At 42.4% G+C, this 12,441-nt stretch overlaps 1 protein-coding gene across 2 annotated transcripts in view; it reads right to left on the bottom strand.

The window, feature by feature from the left end:
• nek11 (NIMA-related kinase 11) overlaps positions 1 to 12,441 on the bottom strand; it is a 206,891-nt gene that overhangs the window by 15,953 nt on the left and 178,497 nt on the right. For both annotated transcript variants that reach the window (XM_052016234.1, XM_052016235.1), the window contains exons 13-15: positions 10,116 to 10,249; positions 9,063 to 9,123; positions 1,142 to 1,229 (exon numbers count right to left, since the gene is read on the bottom strand). In XM_052016234.1, the coding sequence (XP_051872194.1) occupies positions 1,142 to 1,229; positions 9,063 to 9,123; positions 10,116 to 10,249 (283 nt within the window). The remainder of the gene's footprint in view (positions 1 to 1,141; positions 1,230 to 9,062; positions 9,124 to 10,115; positions 10,250 to 12,441) is intronic.

Genomic DNA, 12,441 nt, shown 5'->3' with positions numbered 1-12,441 from the left:
GAATGGTTACCACATTTAGAAGGTAACAAATGTCACCCACCTAGTTAAGAAAATGGGAGAGATAAAATAGAAAATCCACATAGCAGCTGATCTGATATCAGTAGCAGGGAAAATGCTAGAATCTATAATTAAGGAAGTTGTAGTAAGAAATTTAGAAAATGCGAGTAGAACTGGGCAGAGTCAACGTGGATTTATGAAGAGGAAATCAAATTGCCAAATCGGTTTTTGTTTGAGGTTGTACCCAGCAGATTGACAAAGGGGTTTATTCTAGAAGGTGAGATTACTACAGAGTTTAGAAAGATGGGAAGTGATCTCATTAAAACATAACACTTTCATGGGGCTTGAGAGAATAGATGCAGGGATGATGCTTCCCTAGGCTGAGGTGTCCAGAATCAGCAATCACCGTCTCAAAATAAGGAACCAGCCATTCCAGATTGGGAGGAGAAGAAATGCCTTGACTGAAATGGATAGTCAATCATTGGAGCTCTCTACCCAAGAGAGCTGTGGAGACTCTGTCACTGAGTATATTCAAGACAAAGGGTGATAGATTTTTGGATATTAAGGGAATCAGGGATGTAGGTTTAGTGCAGGTTCCCTCCCTTCACTCTCCTTTCTTCTCTTATCCCTCTGCTCCCTCCCCCCTCCCCCTCTGGGTCCATTAGCTGCAGCAGGAGTCATTGGAGGTGGGGATAGATGTCTGGCCATGGGAGTTGGTGGAAGAGATGGGGGTGAGGTGGAGAGCAACTTCCAATGCAGTCTGCTAGGCCCTGCGCAAATTGAGGAAGGTTCTGAATGAGATGTTATTTTGAAAGCATCAGTGCATTTTTCCCATTAGTTTATGATTACAGGTTAAAAGGATGAACACATGTACTTGCAATTACCTTAATGGTCATTAATTGGGAGCCCTTGGTCTTGCAGCATTCCAGTAGTTACACAGTGCCCATCACTGATAATAGATTTATTTAACTAACAGAATTTAAACTCAAGATTCTGGATCATTATTCCAGTCTTCTGGACTACTTGTCCAATAATATAACCACTACGATATCCTACTGTTTCTTCTGAAGAAGAGTTAATCAAAATGTTTAGCCAGTATGGGAGAGTTTCCTAGTTGATAAAACAGACACCTCAAAGTACTTACTCCCTCATGCGGTTTATCTTGGCCCGTGCCATGGCACAGTTGATGGTTGTCGGTCCCTGGTACACAGTTGAAGTCACGGTGCCACTGTCTGTAATCAATGCAGAGACACGTTGTTGATGCCCATCTTTCTCAATTTGGGTTCTGTTTAATTGAAGGGCAGCTTTTCATGTGACGCGGGCTGCTCACCTTTCCGACAAGGTCAATAATTGTAGGCATTACTTAGAGATGAGTTAAGGGCATGGACAGAAGATGTTTCCCCTTGGGTGGGTATCCGAGACTGAGAGTAGAATAAAGGGTCAAGAATGTCGTGAACCTTTGGAATTCTTTTTCCCAAAAAATGGTGGATGCTGAATCTATGAATATGTTCATGGCTGAGATAAATACATTTTTGGTCAACATGGAGCAAAGATTATAGGTGACACATAGGAACATAGAACCAAGGACCAGATCAGCGGCACAGTAGCATAGTGGTTAGCGTAACACTATTACAAGCGCCAGTGACCTGGGTTCAATTCCCGCTGCTGCCTGTAACGAGTTTGTACGTTCTCCCCGCGTGGGTTTTCTCTGGGTGCTCTGGTTTCCTCCCACATTCCAAAGACGTACAGGTTAGGAGCTGTGGGCATGCTATGTTGGCGCCGGAAGAGTGGCGACACTTGCGGGTTGCCCCCAGCACATCCTTAGCAATGCAAAAAGATGTATTTCACTGTGTGTTTCGATGTACATGAGACTAATAAATAAATATCTTATCTTGTATTATTGCATGAACAAAATCTCATTTAGCCTTTCCTGATCCTATTCCTTATGTTCTGATGAACCCATGCAAAATGTGCATTTCATTCTATTATTTCTAGTTACAAGAAAAAACAATTGGAGAATAATTATTTGTAAAATAATTGTCTTCCCAATGTCACACTCAATTATCTAGCCAAGAGGATGATTGGAGCTTGCTCACTGGCCTCTGCCAACACTCATCTATAAATAAAATCTTTGAATAGTCTGTTCCAAGAAGGGCAGGATAAGTAAAATCAACGATTGGATGATTTCATCCGAGGAGCGCAGGCACAATGAAGGATGGTTGATGCAGCATCTATAATGCCCCGATGCTTTTAACAGTCTAGGCAATGAGTTGATGACTTAACAAAGTTATAGAAGTTTTATTGGAATGCCATCGATTAGAATTTGACACCGAGCCACATAAGCCATTGTTATTTCATGTTAAATGGAACGTGGTGCAATAATGTCTTTAAGATTTTCTTTAAAAGATATAAGGTGGGGAGTGTATTTCAAAACTTAGGACTGGGAATTGAGGGCACAGATATTAATGGTGCGGCACAAGAAGCAAGAAGCACACAAGGAAGGAATTGGAAGAATGTAGGGATATTGAGGGCTAGTATGCCTGGACAAAACTCGCTATGGATAGATGTCTGTGATCTCTGAGTTCCTCCAATCCTGGCCTTTTGCTCATCCCTGTATGAATTGCTCTACTATTCGCTGCCTTCCCTTCAGCTGCCAAAACATTAAGCTCTGGAACTAACTCCCAAACTTTTCCAGAACTCTGCCCCCTCTCCTCTAAAATGCTAGTTACAACCTTCCTCACTGGCCAAACTTTCATTCATCTGCCCTAATATCAGCCAATGTGGCTTGGTGTCAAAACTTGTTTGTGAAGTTCCTTGGGAAGGGTCTATTTCATTAAAGGAGCTGTAAATAATTGTTGATTTGTGATTGAAAATGAACCAGGCAACAAAGTCAGCTTTACAACAACAAAGAAAACAACAAAAGGACAGCAAAGTGGTACAAACATTAGTGCTGCTGCCTTGAGTTTCAGGGAGTCAGGGTCAACCGTAATCTTAGGTGCTGCCTGTGTGGTATTTGCAAGTTCTCCCTGTGACAGCATCCATTTCTCCTGAATAATCCAAGAAGAAATGAAGGCTTGATGAGCATGTGAGAGAGAACAAGCTGAAGGGCTACAGGGCAAAGGGAAATGGGACTGATGGGAATGTATGGCTGAGAGCCAGCATTGGTTGAAGAATGTCCCTTGTGCCATCAAATGGGAAGAAAAAAATCTAGCTCTCTTTTACACTGACAGAAGTTATCCCTCAAAGTTCCAAAAGGCATAAAAATGAATGAATCCAGTTGTGAGATTTTCCTCCACCCCAAAGGCTGAAGCCTTCAGCTTTTGAAGCTGCAGAAATAGGATCAATTATTTGTAATGGAGGAAGGCTTCAAATATCAAAAAAAGATCTTAAGGAGGCAGAGCAAAGAAATCTAAAGCAGAGACGTGGCAGTACGTACTAGAGGCCCAGACTCTTTGCAAGTAACTTGAGTTTGAAAATTATGGGGTAGAAGTTAACTTTCAGTTGCCTGTGCTAAATGGTGGATATGTTGCTTCTGAAGTTTGGTTCTCTGAATTCAATGGAACCGAATATCAGAAGCGAAGTACAACACACATGCGCTACTCTACCATGTGTTTAGTGCAAGTGATAAGGAGGAATTTCATCCCAATTAGCTCCTTTTGATTTTTGATGACTGGGAAAGGGTGAAAGCCAAACACAGTATGTTACAAAAGACAAAATATTGCACCTGCAAGAAATCAGAAATATTAACAGAAAACAGCAGGCAACTGTGGAGAGAGGTCTGTGATCTTTCATCAGAGCAGCAACATTGCCACAGAAGGAACAATATTTTAGCAATTACAGAGGCAGGGGAAGGTTGGTGGAGGTGGGTGGTGAGGAAACAGGGTGGAACAGTGAGGAGAAAACAAAGAGGACTGTATGTGATGGGTGAAATGTAGAAATGATTCAATGGACAGTGGGACAATTTCTTACAACATAGAGTAAGGCCATACAGCCCATTGAATCTATTCTGGCTCTCAGAGCAATCCAATTAATCCTATTTCTGGAATTATTTCCCCGTAACCTATTGTCATTCACATGCCCATCAGCTTCCCCCAGTAGCCACATACACTAGGGGTAATTACAGTAGCCAATTAACCTACTAACCTGTACGTCTTTAGGATATGAGAGGAAATAGGAATGTCTAGGGTAAATCCACACAGTCAGAGGGAGAATGTGCGAACTCCACACAGTCAGCACTGAGCTCATCAGAGTTGTGTGGCAGCAGTTCTATCTGCTGCACTATTGTGCTACTGTTGACATGGACTGAGTCTGTGGTAGAAATATTGTTCAAGATTGCTGTGCAGTTTTTGGGCTTATCACCACCATCTCGTGATCACTCTAGCTGAAATTATAGTACAATCTGCTCTGGTCCTGGCTAATGGGAGTGAAGTATTCCTTGGCTACTGCAAGGAACATAAGAAATAGAAGTGGAGCAACAATCTGCTGGAGGAGCTCAATGGGTCAAGCAGCACCTGTGGGAGGAAAGGAATTGTCAATGTTTCAGGTTAAAACCCTGCATCAGGACTGGGAGTGGAGAGGGAAGGTGGCCAGTATAAAGAGAAGGGGAGTGCTGAGAAAGGAGTCGGAGGCGATTGGTGGACTGAGGAGGGGTGTAAGATGACAGGCAGGTAGTGCCAGATAAGGGAGGGGAATAGGGGTGGAGTTGGGAGACGGTGGCAGATAAATGATGGAGGCAGACAATGAGTAAAGTGAGAGGCACGTGGAACAAGGTGTGGGGAGGGGAGTGTGAAGGTTGTAGATGGCTGCTGGAGGGAGATAAGCAGGAACACAAAGGGCTATCAGTGCTGGACTCTAAGGAGGTGATAATGGGAACCATTAGGGGAGAGGTGAACAGTTGGGTGGGGGGTGTGTAGTGGGTGGATAGAACCAGGAGATGGAGGGGGCGAAGATGGGTGTTTGGGTGGGGGGCGGTGTTGCTGAGGGTAAGGGGACAAAAATGGGACTGGATGGAGAGAGGGGGGAAAAGTGGGAGGAAAGGGGAAAACAACCGACCAGAGGAGAAGACCTAAAACTGGAAAACTCAATATTCATGCCATTGGGTTGTAGGCTGCCCAGGCAGAATGAGGTGTTGTTCCTCCAGTCTGCGTTTGGGCCTTGCCCTCCCTGGCAGTAGAGGATACACGTGGATAGGTCAGTGTGGGTACCTGAAGGGGACTTGAATGCAACCGAGAGCTTGGGATGGCCATTGAGGAACGAGCGTAGGTGCTTTGCAAGGTGGTCACCTAGTCTACGACAAATGCAGTAGACGAGATTGCAGGAGGTACAGGTGAATCTTTGCTTCATCTGGAAGCGCTACATCAGGAGCACCTCAACAGCCCTTCCAGGTGAGACAAAGATTCACACGCATCTCCTCCAATCTCGTCTACTGAATCCGGTGCTCCCAGTGTGGCCTCCTCTACGCTGGTGAGACCAAGTGCAGAATGGGCGACTGTTTTGCAGAACACCTCCGGTCATTCCGCAGTGGCCGTCCCAAGCTCCCAGTTGCATGCCATCTCAAGTCCCTTTCACATTCCCGCGCCGACCTGTCCATCATCCACCATCTCTATTGCCAGGGTGAGGCCCAATGTAAACTGGAGGAACAACACCTCCATATTCCCCCTGGGTAGTCCACAACCCAATGACGTGAACTTTTGAGTTTTCCAGTTTTAGGTAACCATCTCCAGTGGTTTGTTTTCCCCTACCTCTTTTCCCCTACCTCACCCCCCCACCTCCCCACCTCTCTTGTCTCCTTCTGGTCCTCCCATTTTTGGCCACTTTCCCTCACTGCCCACTCTGCTCCCCCTCCTGGTTCCACCCACCCACTACACACACAGTTCAGCGCCACCCCCATCCCCCCTTCCCCATCTGGTTCTGGTTCCATCTGCCATTCCCCTCTCTCCTGATGGTTCCCATTATCACCTCTTTTACTTATCAGATTCCAGCACTGGGGGCCCTTTTGTGTTCCTGCCTATCTCCCTCCAGCAGCCATCTCCAACCCTCACACACCCATCCCCCCCCTCCCCCCAACTTGCTCCATCTGCCTCTCAATTTGTCATTCATTCACCTGCCACCATCTTCCAACACTACCCCGACTCCCCTCCCCTACCTGGCACAACCTGCCTGTCATCTTACACCTCTCCTCAGTCCACCAATCACCTCAGACTCCTTTCTCACCACTCCCCTTTTCCTCTCCATACTGGCCATCTCACCTCTCCACTCTCAATCCTGATACAGGGTTTCAACCTGAAATGTCGACTATTCCTTTCCTCCCACAGATGCTACTCGACCCTCTGAGTTCCCCTAGCAGATTGTTGCTCCAGATTCCAGCATCTGCAGTCTCTTGTGTCTCCAGGAATAGAAGTGGGATTAGATTACTTCTCCCTCTTGCCTGCTCTGCCATTCAATGAATATCACAGCCGATCTTTAGCTCAATGCCACTTATCTGCAATAACCCTGGGAGAATCTACTATTCCATCCATCCAGACATAACTCGGTGCACAGAGAGTTTATCTTGCAATCTGTCCAATTACATTGAGACTTTAATATTTAAAGATTAAGTTCATACATTTAAGATTACCAGAAAGTAAAATGAAGGATCCAAACCCCCTTGGAATAAACTTGCTTTTGGTTTCTCTTGGTTATTTTCCCCCCTCCCAAACTATGGTGATCACGCAGTCTTGACAGGATAGAAGCTGAGAAGTTGTTTCCTGGGGATAGGCAGTCTACTACAGGGGACATAGTTGTAAGAAAGTGCGGGCTACCATTTAAGACTGAGAGAGCAAAGGTTTCCCCATGCAGATGGCTGTGAACCCTCTGAAATTCACGAACCCAAGAGGTGGTGGATGCTCAGTCAATGAACACATTCAACTATTAGATTGATAGAGCTTTGGTATTCAGGAGTATGGTGAGAGAATGCAAATGTAGACTTGGGGTATCAGCCCTAATTGTAATAAATAGAAGGGTAGACTTGAGGGTCATCCCACAAAGAGCTTTACAACCAATGTGGTACTTTATTTGAACTGTGGTCATTGTTATTTGTTATAACATGAAAGGAGGCTTTTCAGCCCATTGGCAGCTGAGCAGAGCCTTGCTAATCCCCTCTTTACCTCTCGTTGTCTTGGTGAAGCAGCCAGTGTAATCAAAGACCCCACCCACCCGGGTCATTCTCTCTTCTCTCCTCTCCCATCAGGCAGAAGATACAGGTGCCTGTGGGCACATACCACCAGGTTCAAGGACAGCTTCTATCCCACTGCAATAAGACTATTGAACGGTTCCCTTATGCGATGAGATGGACTCTTGACGTCACAATCTACCTTGTTGTGACCTTGCACCTTATTGTCTACCTGCACTGCACTTCCTCTAGCTGTGATACTTTACTCTGTACTGTTATTGTTTTTACCTATACTACCTCAATGCACTCTGTACTACTTCAATGTAACTGCACTGTGTAATGAATTGGCCTGTATGATCGGTATGCAAGACAAGTTTTTCACTGCACCTTGGTACAAGTGACAATAATAAACCAATACCAGTAAGTAATCCTTACATGCCCTTCAGCTCTCTTTTTATTTGTTATGCCATGTACCTAAAGTAACTGGTAATTTACAGCAGTCAATTAACCTACCAGCATGTCTTTGGGATGTGGAATAAACTAGAGTACCTGAAGTAACTTCGTGCAGTCACTGGGCATGTGCAAACTCCACATGGATGGTGCCTGAAGTCGGGATCGAGCCTGGGTCTTGAGCTGTGAGGCAGCAGTGCTAACGACTGTGCCACCATGCAGCCCCTGCTGCAATATCAGGAACACAGCAGCCTATTTCCAAATAGCCACCCCTACAAACAACAATCCGGATAATCTGTTTATTAGTGGTGATGGGAGAGGTTTTGGCCTGGAAAACATGGTTACCAGACTGTTCTTCTGCAAGAGAGCACCTTTGATCTTGTACCTCAGAGAGCATAGAGGACCTCAGTTAATATTTCTTCTGAAACGTGGCATCACCAGTGGTGCAGCACTCCCCCAGTATTGCACTGAAGCATTCTACTCTGCATTTGGTGGTGAATTTTGAAATGGGATTTCAACCCGCAGCATTCCGACAGAGAAAAGGGTGCTGTCCACAGAACCACAACCTGTTCTTCATTTCATTGGAATTGTCAGTGAGAGAAACTTAATTTAAGACAGTAATATTTTGTGTCAATTTGTTTTAAAAATTACAAATGCTCAACCACTGATATTTACTGTAGGGGAGAAAACACAAACTCCTTTCTTAAATTTGGAAGTCCAGCTAAAAGCCTGAAGCCTGCATTACACACCCAGTGTAAGCCTAAGAACGAGCATGCAAGCAACAAGACAAAGGGTAGTGGTTTTAAGTCAAGCAAGGCTGTGTTTCGTTGAAATGATTTCACAGCCAGCAGCTCTCAATTGAGAGCACTGCTCCCACGAAAGTCTATTCAAGAAATCACTCACCCACAGTGTCCTCTTCCCTCTGAGATCCATATGTCTCAATCAGTGCCCCTTGTAAGTGGCTGATGTGGAATACTTTTAAAAAGCCACAAACTGTAGATTCCAAGGAAGAGTGGTGCCTCAATTTTAAACACTGCATGCCCTGATCCTGTTCTTATTGATTTTTTTTTCCCCAGCCAAGGCCATTAAGGGATGTGGAGATGATAGATGGAATTAGGTACAAATCACTCTTGATTTCACTGACTGGAAAATAAGCTTAAGGGAATGAATACCTAATGCTCCTGTGTTCTTATATATATTTGCTAGATGCTGGAAAGGGTGAGATCCATCCCCAGACTCGCTGGCTGTCTAAACTATTACTGTCACAGATAGCACATAAAAATGGCTCAGCCACCACACTCACTAATCATTTAGTTCTTAATGGTGTGAATTATTATTGGCAAAGAAGTGGTTTCTGTACTTAAAGTGGCTCTTCTGTATCACTGAATTGGATATTTAGTTCTCTATAAATAGATTCGCCCATCATCTGGGTGATGGTGGCAGTAGGGCTGAGTAAAGGGCTCACCTAATGTTCTACTGTCCAGAACATCCTCCATGCACCTTACCAGGGCTTCAACATCAGTGTCCTGTAAGATTGAGAACATAAGAAGATGGAGTTATGCACATTACGACGGACAGATAACAAATGATCCATTGATTACCAGAATGCTCTTAAGTTATTTTGCTTAACAATGGTCTTTTGCCAAAAATCATTAGATTCTCAAAGTTTGGAGACATCTGTTAATCTATGAACTATTGCAAGCCTCAGCATTTTAATATACTGTATATTATCAAAGCAATATGCTGTCTTTTGTTACGTGGAAGATCTGCCCAATGTTTTTGAAAAATGAGCCAAAAAATATCCATCTCATCCACTGTATCTTAGAGAATTGTCACCTAATTATTTTTTCACCTTTTAATAACTTGAAATAATTAAGAATCTGGACATTACTTTATATTTGTCTGCCCATGGGAGAAACCTACGAGCAAAAATCATACCATTCTGTGGGTTTCATTCAGCTGACCTTTGAACAAAATTACATTAAATTTAAGCCTAATATACATGTCCAGTCTTACTGGGAATCCAAATTTGAGTTTTGTTAATAGAATCCCAATGTAATTGCCAATTACCTTGGAACATAATTACAGATTATAATTACCTGTAAAAGATTCAGTAAATAGACAACACAAAGGGATTTTAAAAAGAATAAATCTGTAATGTTTCATTTAAACCTGGTGAATAGGAAATGTAACTCACAAGTAGAGTGGGTATGGACTCTGAATCCATTGGAATAATGTTCTGGGAATCTCGCCCTCTTAATTTCTACTGCTTTTCCAACTAGTTAGATCCCAACCACCAGAACGGTACTTGGACTTTGTGTGTTTCCTCCTTGTAATTTAACAGTTCCCTGGAAATTAGAAGGCTATGGGGTGACTGGCTTTCAAGAAAATAAAGGAAACTGAAATGGTAACTAGAAAGGGACTACTTCAGCTGACTGGGGAGTCTAGCAGCAGAGGGCCTGTTTCTTAAAAAAAAGAGGATTTGCTGGATTTGATACTGACCTGGAGAACTACCTACCTGTTCATAAGTTTTGGAAGTAGTACATTCACTTTCTTCATTAGATTCTTCAGTCTCTAGGTTTTCATCAGAACAAGATTCAAAAGCATCTTCATGATAAAACTCTTCCGCTACTTCTGGATCTTCGGGGATCGCTGAAATGAACAATTATAGCAGTTATTGAGCTTTTGCATATGTATTTCCCAACTCCCACTGAATAAAATGTAAACTTATTAGATAACCCAAAAGTCTGTGATCTCTTCCAGCCATTCTACAGATTTGTGCTCCACCAATCACAACTGCTTCATCTTCCCAATAAACAGAGAGCACAGCATATTCTATCCTTGGGTACAAATAGCTAAGAATGTATTTTAATTAACTTATGGAAAGATTGTGAAGCTGAACTGAGCTGATAGGAATTTAATTGCATCCACTGTTGATCTCAAAGTCTGGAATTCCCTCTCCAAAACTCTCTGCCTCTTCATCTTCCTTTCTTCATTTAAGACACCCCTTGAAACCCACCTCCTTAACTAAGCCAATGAATTGCAGATGCTAGAAATTTGAAATAAAAACAAAATGCTGGAAACACTCAGCAAGTCAAGCAGCATCTGTGGAAAGAGAAAGTTAATGTTGTAGGTCCAGGACCCTTTGTCAGAAAGAAGAGAAGCAAATTAGTTTTGGGTAGCAGAAAAAGTGGGAAGGAATCAGTAGAACAAAGGGAATATCTCTGATAGGGCGAGACCTAGTAGGTTAATGTGACAGAGTAACAGTTAAAATCAGATTAGGCTTCTTTGTTTGGATAATGTATCACTAATAGAAAGCTGTGAGTTGCACACAGTAGGACAAATTGTACAAAGACAAATGAAAAACTGAGCTAAAATGAAGACAGGCAGAAATGGCCAATTCTGACGCAGAACGCCAGAGCGAGTTACCTCATCTGGTCTTAACTGCCACATGAAGTCATCTTGTTCTACTCATCCGTCCATTGCCTTCTCTGCTACTGAAAACTAACTTGCTTTTCTCTTTCCTAGTACTGATGAAGGGTCCTGGGCCTGAAACATTAACTGATTCTCTTCCTACAGATGCTGCCTAACCTGCATTGTCAGCGTTTCTGTTTTTATCTTTAACTAAGCTTTTGGCCATTAGCCCTGAAATTTCCCTAGGACTGTTTTACTCTGTTGTTCATTGAGAGTTGTCTAAAAACATGCAATGTTACCATAGCGATTGTAAGCCTTGATCTAAGAAATCTGATTGATAGACTTTTATTTAGAATTATGTAGCCACATGATTATGTACTCATGATCTAGCTGAAAGGTGGAGTGAATTAAAGGATCTACAGTTCCTATGATAAGCAGCACAACATGTTCTACACTTGCATGTCTAAGAATGTATTTTAATCAACTGAAGGAAAGGTTGTTATGCTAAACTGAACTGGTAGGAATGCTTCCCCACTGTATAAATTCTTAATAATGAATTTTATAGTTAAATTTATTTCAAGAACACTCTATGGAATGTAATTTCTTATTCTAGAAGCTGTTTTTACAAATTACTCTTATCTTCATTAGAAATATCCTGATAGGGAACCCAGCAGGGAAATGATTAAATAGCTGTAAGATGCTTTTTAAAAAAAATAAAGGCACAAAGTTATATTCTGGTTGGAATGTAATGCAATTCTCCTAAGTCTATTCCTTTTTTAATTATTGCCACATATGGTACAATCTGGCTTAATTTACTGGGTGCAAAATTGCATAGCTTCCCTTTGTGCAGTAACAGTGATTTATATATATATATATATATGTAGATGTACATTGTGACAATGCTCTGTAGCCAGGAGATAAACAAGAAATATCCTTGTCAAGCTTAGCAACCACACTTCTGTAAGTGACAGATTGATTTTATTCATATAATTTGTATGTAACTATCCCCCACACACTTGCAGTTTTCTGGCAAAACTGCTCTACTTTTGTTAGGAGAACTTGTTGCGGCTCTTTCAAATGCACTCTGATTTCTAAGTAAATTGACTTTGTTTGGTGTGCAAACAGAAGGATATACGTTGTGATTTGTACAGCTGTATGACATCTTGGGTCAATGACCTTTCATCAGATGAAAGTAAGTTGACTGTGGTCAATCACATCTGATGAAAACTCTCTTTCTCTCTCCACAGAAGCAGCCTGACCCACTGGGTATTTCTATCACCCCCTGTTTTCATTTCAGATATCCATTAGTTGCAATTTTTTTTAATATTTATTTTATGATTTGAATTTTAACAGGCTACTTCTCAACATTCAAGACTGTTGTAACTAGTAAATTTACAGTGAATCAGGAAGAATTTGGTATTGGAATGTTC

Source organism: Pristis pectinata, chromosome 5 (genome assembly GCF_009764475.1).
Source record: "Pristis pectinata isolate sPriPec2 chromosome 5, sPriPec2.1.pri, whole genome shotgun sequence".
Taxonomy (NCBI): Eukaryota; Metazoa; Chordata; class Chondrichthyes; order Rhinopristiformes; family Pristidae; genus Pristis; species Pristis pectinata.
The sequence above is the reverse complement of the archived record's forward strand: the minus strand, read 5'-3'. Positions and strand labels throughout refer to the sequence as shown.